This window comes from Cervus elaphus, chromosome 23 (assembly GCF_910594005.1).
Source record: "Cervus elaphus chromosome 23, mCerEla1.1, whole genome shotgun sequence".
Lineage (NCBI taxonomy): Eukaryota > Metazoa > Chordata > Mammalia > Artiodactyla > Cervidae > Cervus > Cervus elaphus.
In genome coordinates, this window is record NC_057837.1 from 57,233,230 (window position 1) to 57,245,680 (window position 12,451).

Below are 12,451 nucleotides of genomic sequence, written 5' to 3' on the forward strand. Positions count from 1 at the left end.
TGCTAGATGCCAGGCAGGTGGGCCAGGGCCCCTGACTAAAGAACTCAGAAAATTCTCTGGTGCCCGCTGCCAGCACCTCCGCCACCCCATCCTCACACTCACAATTAGAGAACAAGATGAATCTAATGAATTTCAAATTGTGATTTGGACAGCCTAGGAATGAGGAGGTAGGGCTTGAGATGACCCCAGGGAAACACACAGGAATTCAAGAGGTTTTTTTTTAGATTGCCAAGAAATCTTCATCTTTGTCACTTTGAAATTTTCTGGTATTGCTTGGTTTGGTTTAGTCGTAAGTCGTGTCCGACTCTTGGACCCCATGGACTGTAGCCTGCCAGGCTCCTCTGTCCATGGGATTCTCCAGGCAAGAATACTTAGAAACTCTAAAATGTCCTGTTCCAAATTGAGACAAGAAGGTTTTGAAAACTATCACTCTGTCTTCAGACTATGGGGACAGTAGTGGTGCCTGTGTATTTTTCTATTGGTAGCGAATTTGTTTCTGCTGTATTAAGTTGTGGTCTCTTTGCCTAGTGTTTTAGTTGGTTTATAGCCTTACGGATCATCATTTCATACTGTAGTTTAAGATCTGCTGGGGCAAGAATCTTCTGTGTGTTCTCAGAATCCTCTGATGGTTTTGCCCATTGATTTTTCTATAGAATTTAGGAATCATTCTTACCAAATTCTGTAATGACCTTGGTGATGCCTTGACTGGAATTTGAGTCAATCTATAAATTAAGTTGGGAAATAGCGTTGTTAAGCCTGCAGCCAGAAGTTTGGTCTCTTCTTCGTTTGAGTTTCTATTTCTCACGTTAAGGATTTATATTTTCTTTATATAATTCTAATATATCCTTTGTGGAGTTTGATACATGAATATGTATCAAGTATTTCCCAAGTGTTTGATGTTTGTTGTTATTGTGAGCAGAATCTGCTTTATTGTTATGTTCAGGCTGTTGATTATTGTTTATAGAAATGGTATTGATTTTTGTGCATCTTTCTCTTGTTTTGCTCCCTTTAGAATTGGTTGGTTTATGAGGCTTCCAGGAGCTGCTCCAGCAAGTGCTGAGAGGTGGCTGTGGGAAGGTTTGTAGAGGAGAAAAAGAGTCCCACTAAGTCACTGGTTGCCAGATGCCAGTGCACAGTGGAGGGAGAGAAATAAAGACGATGTCGTGGGGTTTCCGTCAGGTTAAATGTATTCCGAGAAGGGACTGTCCTTGAGATGGAGGCTACAGAAGCTTCCTACCTTTTGGTATTTCAGTGTCATTTCTTTTTGGATGACAATTGATAGGGCTTTTTATTGGAAGATATTAGAGGACTTTTTAGAAGTTTATTTAAAATTTGGTTTTTATTTAGTTTTTTAAATGATAGCATATTAAAAAAAACATGTTGACAACCTAGGTTGGCATTCCATATTAATTTGAACATTTTAGCATTTTCTGAAATGTCAAAATCAGGAACTTCCAACTCATGTTCTTTTGGACTTCACAGTTCTGTGTTATTTGGTAATTCTGGGCTTTTTTTTAAATTATTAATTTGAAAGTAAGTTTTGGTTTATCCTTTTATCTTCTAGTTAGTCTTGTCATGTAGTTAGATTTGTGTTTTTATTTCTTCCTTCTTTTCCTGGCTTCTTCACCCTTCCTTTTTGTGTTGCCATGTTCCTGAGACTATGTGAAAGACAGGAGTCATTGCTCCTCTTCTAGAGGAGATGGGTGCAGTGGGGCATCCTCACTGTGCTTCTTTGTTTAAAGGGATTTTCTCAGTGTCTCCTCTCTGAAACTACTTAGGTGGGACTTCCCTGGTGGTCTAGCGGTTAAGACTGAGCTTCCAATGCATCCCTGTTCAGGGGATTAAGAGCCCACATGCCATGTGGCATGACCAAAAGTGTACAAAAATAATAATAAAATAAAAATAAAAGGAAATAAGATGGTATTCTGTGAGAGGAACTCAACAGAAAGGCTAGGATGAGAGACAAGAAGCCGGATTGGGAACAGCTGGGGCTGGAGATACATCTTGCCTCCTGCTTCATAGCTAACCAGTGGCACTACCTGTCCCGTCTTCTGCCTCCACAGTGGCAAAATAAGGTCCTTCTAGGGTCCAAAGTGCCTTCCAGGGTTGTGAAGGTGATCAAATGAGGAAAGGAATTAGCAAGCGAACTGGTATTGAGTATTGAGCTGCTGAATTGATAGCTTAATTGATGGTAGCAGTTGGTGGTGGTGGTGGTGGTAAAGGCCGAGAAGCAGGAAGGCAGTGGTGCTCCTCCCAGAGAGGCAGGAAGAACCTAATGGAAAGTTGGGGCAGCCAATCAAGTTGGGTCTGTGTCTTGGTGGCCTCTTACGTACCATATCTTTATCCATTCATCTCTTGAAGGAAACTTAGATTGCTTCCATGTCTTGGCTATTGGAAATAGTGGAATCTTTCCAAATTAGAGTTTTTGTCTTTTCCTGATATATGGCCAGGAGTGGGATGCTGGGTCATATGGTAACTCTGTTTTCAGTGTTTTGAGGACACTCCATACTGTTATCCATAGTGGCTGCACCAATGTACATTCCCACCAACAGTGCAGTGGGAGGGTTCCCTTTTCTCCACATCCTCTCCAGCATTTGTTATTTGTAGACTCTCTGGTGTGAGATGATACTTCATTGTAGTTTTGTTTTGCACTTTCCTAATAATTAGTGATGTTGGGTATCTTTTCATGTGCCTCAAGAGATGAAGTCTTAGCTCCTTGGCTATACAGGTGGAGAAACTTGAGGCTCAGAGGTGGGACCTGCTAGGAATGGCAAAGCCATCTCTTAGATGAGAACTTTTGTGATTCAGGTTCAGTGCCTTGTTCATTCCGACAAGTGAGGCATCTTCACTGAGGCGTAGACCGTGAGCTGAGGGCTCGGATGTCAGCCCCTTGTTATCAGATCTACTTTTTGTGAGCATCCAAATGGTCAGTTCCCAGCTTCACATTCTTTTCTTGATCACTTTAGAGCTGACATTCTGCCGGCTCCTTGTTAAAGAAAGAGCAGAGCTGGAACTGACCAGAAGTAGTTTGGAAGCTAGAAATAGAACTATACCTGCCCTTAGTAATCAAGCCTGGCAGAGTCCACCCAGCAGCCAGGAAAGGCTTGGGCAAGGTTAAAGCGAAGATGATTTGGTGACACTTATTTCTGCCGGTTGTTCAAAAATTCACCCAACTCCAAAAGCACCTGTTACTACTTAAAGCTTGTCCCCCAAACATGGAAGTTAGGTACAAGAAAGACAAGTCCATTTTCTCAAGATGTCTGCTCCATGATACCTGTGACATAGCAGCAGCTTTTCCCTGGCATTACTTTAAAAAATTTGATGTTTAATTACATGTGGAATATATGAACTAGTACATTACATAAGAAGTTTCAAATACTAACTAGAGCTAAAGGCCAAAGTCTGTCTTAATAACCCTCAACTTGTGACGTCTCCATATGCTACCTCTCGAATGCCCCTGAGGTTACCAACTTCACATACTGGCCAGTTTCCACAGCAAAATTGCTTTGAAAAAAACAATAGAAGTAATGTCTGTGCCACTTTGTGGCTTTTCACTTGGCCCTGTATCTTGGAGACCCTTGGCTGGTTCACAGAAGCTGCCTGGCTCTTAGATTGTCAGTCATCGTCTCTGTCTGAATCGAAGATGCTGATAGTTCCCCCCACCCCCACCCCATGCGCTTGGTCCCTGTTAGAAGACCCCTGTCCTTTCACCTGCTTCTGTGTACGTATTCACAGGGGCTTCTCTAGGGTTGATCTCAGGCAGTGAGGCTGCTGAGGTAGATCTAACTGTCTCTCTGGGTCACAGGTAGACACGGGGCCTTGGCTCAGCTGCCCTTCAATACAAGGCCACCAGTTTGATCCCCAGCAGCACATGTGACTCCACTGTCCACACCACCCTGTTCTTCTGGCTTGGAGAGCCCAGACCGCCCCAGGGTGGGAGTGAGGGCTTGGGGCTGGGTCTGTGGGGTCATGACCTGGCCTTCATTATTCTTGTCTCTAATGGGTCAAGAAAAAACACTGAACTTCAGTGAAGTTTATTTCAGAGTCTGCCATGAAGACAAAGGGTGGGAAAACCTCAGTAAAAGATCTGAAAAAGAGAGAGGCCGTGTATGCTGGGGGCAGGGCCACTTTTAGTTCTTGAAAGTAACTGAACTCCTGTAGAAATAGCACTGTTCATACTGCTACCATGGGGCAGCTGATCATTTTGAACCCAAGAAGTAGACCTCTTTTCCTAGTCCTGGATCTGGACAGTTTAAATTCGGAATGGCCACAATTTAAAGAATGCTCTTCGGCCTTTTGAATCTCTGTCCTCCCCCTTCTCCTACCCGGCCACTCATTGCAGGCATAGACAAGTTCGTCATGGTGCACCACTAGGGTGACTGTGTCATCTGTCATCCAAGTGGGACATGCTTGAGTGTGAAAGGCAGTGCTAATGAGGAGGGTGCTAAGATGATAGGTAAACCCTGGCTTTCCCTTAATACTAGTATTAATAATGTGGCACTAAAATACATAAGTAAAGGAGGTAATACAATTAATAATATAATTATTTTTAATGATGTTTAAAAGAAGTCATTCCCATCTCAAAGTATTTTTCAAATAGGCTTGTGTGTGATGAGAGAGGGTCTGCGGTTGAGAGCACTTGTGGAGTTGGTGAACTGCCTGCATGGAGTAATGTGTTTGTTTGTTTTTTTCTGAAGTCACTATGGAAACTTGGGGCAAAGATCAAACTCAGGAGAGAAAAACAGGAACTTTTTGAGAGGTTCCTTGGGGTTCCTGACCAAGAGCTGAGCCCTGTTATTGGGGGCTTCCTTCAGCAGCAGCTTTGGGGGGCGGGCAGCTCTGGGCTGGCAGAGCTGTGGAAATGCTCCAAAGCACAGGACCTGGACCAGGGAGGCTCAGTCTAGCCAGGGTGACTGCCTACTGTGTGCAATGGCCACTTCTAGGCAGAGAACATAGTCAGAACTTTCTGAGCTCAATGGCAGCTTAGAAATTAGAGAAGATTTTGCAGTCTCTTAGAAGTGTCAGGATCATTTGTGCTCAAACTCTTTGCTCTTGTAGGTGCACGATTTTGCCCTATTGCCATACTCTAGCCACGGAATGGTTTTCTTTAGGTTCACTTGCTTTCTTTACATAAATGAGTTTGGTTTTAAAGCACAGTTATACCACCATCACTTAGCTCCTGGCTGAGTGTTTCTTAAATACACGCCAAGATCAATGCATAGCTCTTAAAACAGATAGCGGTGGTCCTCGTCCCTGGAAATCGGCCCAGATACTGCCTACATCCAGTCCAGCACCCTCTTGTCCCTGATAGACACTCGTGTGGAACCCAGAGGGGTTGTGAAGACAGGTGGTCTTCCTGTATCCCTCCCCATCAAAGGGGACAGCTTAGATTTGACCCCAGGACCAGAGAAGGCCTCTCCTGGTGGACATGCGGAGAGAAGAGTTCTCTTCCCATGCTGCAGCGCCCTGTGGAGTCTCACCAGGACCCAGTGGCTGGGGCGGGTCTGCTTTCAACGACACTTGCCTCCTAATAATACATCGACAGACGCAGTTGTCTTGCTCTGCTTTTACCATGACATTTGCCATCACTTCACATACTTCAGTTCTGTTTGCAGACACAGCCAAGAACGAGGCTTAATGGGGGGCTTCACCCCATGCCCTTGGCCTCAGCAGAGCTACCTCATAGGCAGCGCCCCCGGGCCCAGGAGGGCTGCAGCTGCCCTCCTCACTCAGGAGTTTGGTGGAGGAGGGGGTCTTCCATCGCACTCTCTGTTTTTGACTGACTGCCAGAAAATACCAGGAAAGAGAGCCTGTGCCTGAAAGGCCGTATTCAGACATAGTGAAGTTCAAAAGCAAGCGGTCTCTGCATGATGAAGGCCAAGTGCTGTTCATGAGCAGCACACGGTCAGCCCAGATCAACTCGTGTGACGTCTTTGCTGCCTCCATGAGAAGGTGGGCAGGGGAGCAGGGGGTCCAGTAGATCAGGTTACCTGTGCTTTCTTGGGTCGGCTGGAGGGTTTACAAGGCTCATTGTGGTATTTTTAAACACTGAATTTAAAAGGTATGCATCAGTGGAATGGGACATCTGACACCAATCTGGGGCACGCGAGGAGGGGACCCGATGTTCCGTCACCTGCCAGGCCCCACTCCCTTCTCTGCCAGAGAGTACCAGCGCACACTAGGCCCTCAGCAAACTTCTGCTGAATGCTTTTTTGAGATGTATATTTTTAAGCTTGTTATGGAAGTTGCCAAGCGCCCCGAGGCAGAGAGGGAGGGGGCCAGGGCCCCAGCACGTCTGCATGGCCATCAGCCCGGGTGCCCTGCTTCCCTCGGTTGCCTCTACCTTTTCTCTGGGCGGACTTTAAAGGATCTCAATTCCAGAAATCATCTCATTTCACCCCTACTCTTTCTGAGTTCTTTTGGAGGCTGTTGAGGCCACCCTCTTCCTCCATTCCCCAGGGGTGAGCATGTCAGGTCAGGAACCTGCTTTCCCTTCTTCCCCACAAGATGTGTAATCACAGCACAGACCGAGGGGACCTGGCCTGGGAAGCAGACCTCACTCCCGCGAGCCCGAGTCTCCCAAAGCCACCACCCGACATCTGGGTTCCCTCTTAAGGGCCCCCAGTTGCTCATTGGAAATGTCTTCAGTTTCCCCAGCGAAGTGGACACATTTCCACTGAGCAGGCAGGTTGCAGCTGTGGTCTTTCCAAAAGAATGCACACATGGAGCCTATGGGGCCCAAGTCAGCGTGATGTCAGTTGTCACCGTCCGTGTGGAAAGATTTTGCCCCCGCCAGCTGCCGGGCCCCCTTGTGCTCTATTAATCCCAGGGCTGTGGGCCCGTCGGGGTCGGCAGCCAGGCAGAGGGACAGCTGTGGTGGATACCGCACCACGCTCCGGGCATGTGCTCTGTGTCCTGGACACACAGATGGCGCAGAGGCCCCAGCCCGCGCCTGTCTTCTCCTTGTAGGGTCGGGAATGGGCTGGGCTGACAATACCCTTGACACAGGAGCCAAGTTAAGAGCTCTGAGATGAGATGGAGGGCTTGGCCGCCGCGTTCCAGGTCAGCTGACGCGTTTTTTGGAAGCGGTGGCATGTGCCGGCCAGTGAGGCCCTATATTCCAACAGCTGGGGGCACTGGGCTTTTATGTGCCAAGGCTGCACAGATATTTTTAATTTCCCAGGACACATGGAAGCCCAGTCGTGGCAGGGTAGAGGGGCAGGGGGGTTTGGAGGCCGCCGCCTCGCCATGGCCAGATATGGTCAGGAGAGCGGGGCGGGATTAGGTCTGGGAAGCAGCCCAGCATGTGAAGAGGTAGCAGGAAGGTCATGTGAGTGAGCTAAAGGCCTTGGCAAGCAGAGGGGGGGGCAGGTGAGGACTCTGAGCGGGTGCTGGGGACAGGGGACCCGCCGGTGAGGGACAGGTCTGGAGGTGGGAGGTCAGCAGGACCCAACCCCCAGCTCAGAGGGGAGGGGGGATACAGCTTTGGTTCAGGCCCTGGTTTTGGCTGTAGAACAGACCTGAGCACCCACCTTAGTGCCCACCCAGTGCCCCCTGGGCAACTGTTCCTCTGCCTAGGACCTTTCTCCCTTCCCGCACAGGCCCCTAAGTGCCACCGCTGTTAACAGCAGAAATTCATCTGTGCACGCCCGCCACCCCAGAGGGGAGCTAGACGCTGCCCCCAGGCCTGAACCCACGCAGGATGTGTTTCATCCCCACAGATTTTTTAAAGTCTGAGCTCTGTTAGCCGCGAACATTTCGATCATAGATTTTCCCAAAAGCTTTGGAGATTTGACTTTTCTGCGCTTAAGGGAGCCTTTGGGTATCTAGGTCCTGCTGTCCACAGGCCCCGAAGCTGAGGGGCGGCCGCCCCCTGTCGGCGAGCCATAGACCCGCCACCACCTGGCCCCGTCAGTCAAGGCTGAGCAGGCCTGGCCTCTGTAGGCATCTGCACTTGCCTCCTGCAGTAAAGTGGAGCTATTATTATCTCAGGAGGAATGAGGGCCATCAGAATTAGCCTCTGAGCAGCTGCCCAGGGCCTCCTTGACTTTGCCTTGACATTGGGCCGGGAGACCTGGGCTTATGGACCTGCCTGGGGTGGCCTGGGGTGGCCTGGTCTGGCGAGGAGGCAGTGGAGGAAGGGGGCTGTGACCCCTCCCTGGGCCTTCGCCGAGCCCACGGGGCCAGTGAGCTGGCCTGGTTTTCTCCGGCGGCTGCTTAGCAGTCTGAACAGACTCCACAAGGTCAGGGTAGTGACCACAGCTAGCCCAACATCTGTGCAGCTCTGGGCCTCTCAGCTGTGGTTAGGAAGGCACCAAGGAGGCTGGGGCAAGGCTGAAGCCTGGGTGTGGCTCAAGACTCAGGGGAGGGAGAGGAGGAGGGGGCTGCGCTGGGGGGGTCTCTTGGGACTTTCGGGGCCTTGGCTGTGGACAGCCCTCAAGTAATTCCAATTCCTGTACAGAATTTCCTCCTGGTCCTCTGTGGTTCTGACTTCACTATTGTTTGTCCAGGCTTCTGGGAGGAGCCGCGGCAGCTGTGACTACTGCTAGGCCTTCAGAGCCACCTTCCTGGGGGCTTGGGAGGTCCTCTTTCCTTGAGGAGCTTGGCCTAGAGAAGCTCTCCTCCTGCCTTGTTTGTTCCTCTTTATTTGATGAGTCTTTTCCCTGATGGCTCAGTGGGTATAAGAATCTGCCTGCAATGCAGGAGACGCAAGTTCAACCCCTGAGTCAGGAAGATTACCTGGAGGAGCAAATGACTACCCACTCCAGTATTCTTACCTGAAAAATCCCATGGCCAGAGGAGCCTGGCAGGCTCCAGTCCATGGGGGTCACAGAGTTGGACACAAGTGAGCACACACAAGAAGTGGTGCCTGCTGTCTCCCAGAATACATTCACTCACTCAGTCTTGACAGTAATCTCACAGGGAAGCTGAGGCACAGAGGTCAAATAACTTGCCTGAGGCCACACAGCTGGAAAGTGGGGGAGCCCAGATTCGAACTCAGGTGGTGGGTCAGGCTGGAGCGGGGGTGGCTTCCAGAGGCCAGTGTCTGGGAGGCTTTCCCTCTGAGACCTTCTATGGACTGTGTAGTACAGGGTCTCTGCTGCTTCTGGGCCCTTCCTCTGCTCTTGGGGCTCAGTCTGTCCTCAGAGCTGGTTCCTTGGGGCCGGGAGCCCACGGGGTGGGGAGGGGGTCCCCACTGACCTTACAGACCCCAGCAGTGCCTCCCCTCCTCTGGCCCCCTTTGAGGAGGCCGCTCATCCTCACCTTCCAGACAGGGTGATACAGGTTTTCCCGGGTTTTCTGACCAGGGAGGAAAGTGATCCTAGAGAGAGGTCAGTACGAGAGCCACATCTCTAGTCCCGATGGGAACAGCAGGTACCTGGGGGTCAGCTGGGGCAGGGGGTGGGGGTGCCTGGTGCAATGTGTCCATTATGATGGGGGCTCCTGGACACCTCCATGATCTCGCTAGAGCCTCACCCATAGTACTGCTCTCTGGGTGATTGACCTTGCCGGGACTGGAGCCTTGGCACAAAGTGCCCCAGGCCCCCACCAACAGGTGGTGCCCCTTTCTTAGGAGACTCTCCAGGGTAGCTTCCTATGCCTACCCGCCCCCCCAACCCTGGACACTTCTTGGACCTGCTCTGGACCTGTGGCCCTGTGGTCTCAGGTAGGTGGTGTGACCCATGTGGATTTCCTTGTCTTGCATGGTGGTTGGGTGAGGCATCACGGGTTCCACCAGCTTTTTTCCTCCCATCGTGAAGGAGGCCTTGCCATACAGCTCCCCACCCCACCCCTGCTCTCCAGCATCAGCAGGGCCTCGCGACTCCGACTCCTTCTTCTGGCCAAGTAGAAGGGCTAAGGCCCGCAGGAGTTAACTTCACACAGGTGATCTGTCTGAGATCATGTTGGAGGCCTGGGAGAGCGCCACTCGGCCCATTTCATTACAGCCTGCTCGCATTCACCTGAGAAGGGGCCCGTTCTCAAAATCATGGCTACTTCTCTAAGTCAGCAGACAACAGCCTGAAGATCACCCGAAAATGTCCCCTGCACTGAGGGCTGTTTTAGCTAATGGAAGGACACCAAGTTGAAGATCCATCCGGGTGTGACCTTGGGGGTTGTGGGCATGTTGTGTGTGAGGGAGGTTTATCCTGTTAACCCTTTGCCCCCTTTTCTCTCTCTCCCCTAAGGCTTTCTTCTTTCAGTGTCCTTGAAGCCATCAGCAGTTGTGTCCCCCCCAAAGCCCTAACACTGTTCTGTGTGGTACCACTGAGCCTCCTTAATGTCCCTCCTTGCTGCAAAATCTTAGTGCTTCAGCCTCTTCTTGGTGGGCATCTCACCTTGCCCTTGAAGGAGAGCTTTGCTGGGAGGTAAGGTGTGGTCTTCACCCTCCAATAGAACCCACCTATCCTTAAGGGTCTCCGTGTTGCAGGGTCTGCAGATATCAGTTAGACTGGGGTCTTATCTGGCCCAGCGATGGGCCTTTTAGAAATACCTCATCACAGCTGACCTTAGGTTCACGACTGGGCTTCTCAGAGAGGCCTGATTAATTCATGGTGCCCCGCTCCCCGCCACCCATAGCCACCCGAGACAAGAGGATTTACTGTACCAGTTTATTGCCAAGCTGTATCGGTTGATAAGCAGGAAACTCCAGACCATCTGTTTAAAAATAAAAAATGAACAGCAGCACAGCCCTAGAGCTAACACTTTGTACTGCTGCATAGTAAACGAGCCCACTGGATGCAGTGACCTCGGCTGAGGTGGCGACAGGCTTGTCCTCCATCCCTCTCATCCGGGGCGCCAGATTTGTGGAAGGCAGAGCACCACCACTCCCCCACCCCAACAGCCAGCATCACTCTCCTCCTAGCTGCTCCCAGGCCCCTCGTCCACGTCTGGCTGCATTCGAGGGTTTCTAACTCTTCTTTAGACCCCAAAGACTGTTCCCAGCAGGATGTCCATCCCATCAGCTGAGAGTCCTCGTGGTCAGCCTCATGGACCTGTTGTGGAGGCCAACCCGCAGGACAGGACACGGGAGCACGGGCTGAAGAGGCCTTCCTGTGGCCGCTAAGGACAAGCCTTTTGCTTGGCGCCTGGGTGAGCTGCCAGCCCCATTTTGATTTGCAGCTTTTGTTGGGTCCAGGGCAGGCTCTCCGTCCGTCACCATGGCCCTGGGTTGTTGGGTGGGGGTTGGGCATGGTCACGGCCCTCTCTCTGGGGCCCCTGTGCAGGACGACATCGTTAGCACCACCGTCTTTCAGATCAAGGCAGTGACAGAACCTTCCCAGAGAAGCCTTTGGAAGTGAAATGTTGAGGCCACGGCAGAGCAACGGTCAAGTTCTTCTGTTTCCCATGGTGCCCTGAGCCTGCTGCCAAGCCCACGTTCAAAGGCTGTTTCTTCAAAGTTAATGGTGCCGCCTTTGAGCTGGGAGGGGAAGCGGGCAGTTGGGAGGCCCGTTTCAATGTGCATGTTTGAAGGGGAGGCAGGGGTTCTTTGGTTTATGGTCGTGTGAGAACTTGGGGTGGGGAGAGGGGTCCATGTCCACCTGGGTGCTACCTGGGCCCCAGGTGGGCGGGGCTGGGAGGGGGCGTCAGGCATCGCCTTGTGGAAAGTGACCATGAAGGACCCTTCCGGAGGGCCCCCCCCAATCCTGTTGTGTTTGGTTCAGAGGGTTGGGCGGAGGCTTTCCTGAAGGGTCTGAGAGAGCAGCACCCACAGGCTGTGTACTCAGGAGCTAGGACGTGGGGGTTGGATGAGGAGAAGGCCAGCCCGGCCTGGCTGTGTGTCTGCCTGCCTCCCTGATGGAGGCCTGACCCGGTCAGCCGCCCTGTGGTGGCCAGTGAGCATCGAGATGAAAACCCAGGAGCACAGGCCCCCGACCCCAGCCTCAGCCTTGAGCACCTGGGGCTCCCCGTCGGCCCTCACACTCTTTAGCCCACAGCTGTCGGCCAGTCTGCACCTGCCTGTGTGCCCCCTTTTGGGGTCTTTCTCCCTCACCCCAGCTGCACACCTGGCCTGGCTAGCCCTCCCCACCCTTGGGAAGCCTCTCTGACCGTCCAGCCCTCCTTGGACATCACAGCCCTTTCGTCTGGTCTCTCTGCCGAAGCCTGTTTGCTGCCCATGGCTTCTAGTTCTTCTGGATGAGCACCCAGGGGATGGCCAGAGCTGCCGTGGCGACTGCATGATCCTCCAGCTTCTTTCTCCACACGTGGCACTCAGTAGGTGCCTAATAAACCTGTTTAGAACGAGTAGATGGGTCTCTTTCCTCTTTGTTCGTTCTGCATGGAGTGTAGCTCCACACATGGCAGCCCTCCGAGCCCGTGTGCACACACATCCTTGTCTGCCCTCCCGCGGGCGCTCCTAACTCGTGAAGCCTAACTACACCCGAAAGCACACTCAGCGCGGAGTAGGCATTGAGGCGATGGTTGGATGAGGGGATGGGTGGGCAGACAAATG

The 12,451-nt window shown here is 51.6% G+C and overlaps 1 protein-coding gene across 4 annotated transcripts in view; it reads left to right on the top strand.

The window, feature by feature from the left end:
• Window positions 1-12,246, top strand: part of LOC122681793 — a 29,790-nt gene extending 17,544 nt beyond the window's left edge. For 2 of the 4 annotated variants that reach the window (XR_006337109.1, XM_043884234.1), the window contains 2 exons: window positions 9,575-9,667; window positions 10,188-12,246. Coding sequence is in view for 1 of the 4 variants with exons in the window: in XM_043884234.1 (XP_043740169.1) it covers window positions 9,575-9,667; window positions 10,188-10,211 (117 nt within the window). In the remaining 3 variants the exon portion in view is untranslated. Of the gene's footprint in view, window positions 1-9,574 lie in introns of all 4 variants that reach the window. The other 2 variants (XR_006337107.1, XR_006337108.1) reach the window with 2 other exon arrangements.
• Window positions 12,247-12,451: the final 205 nt, after the last annotated feature.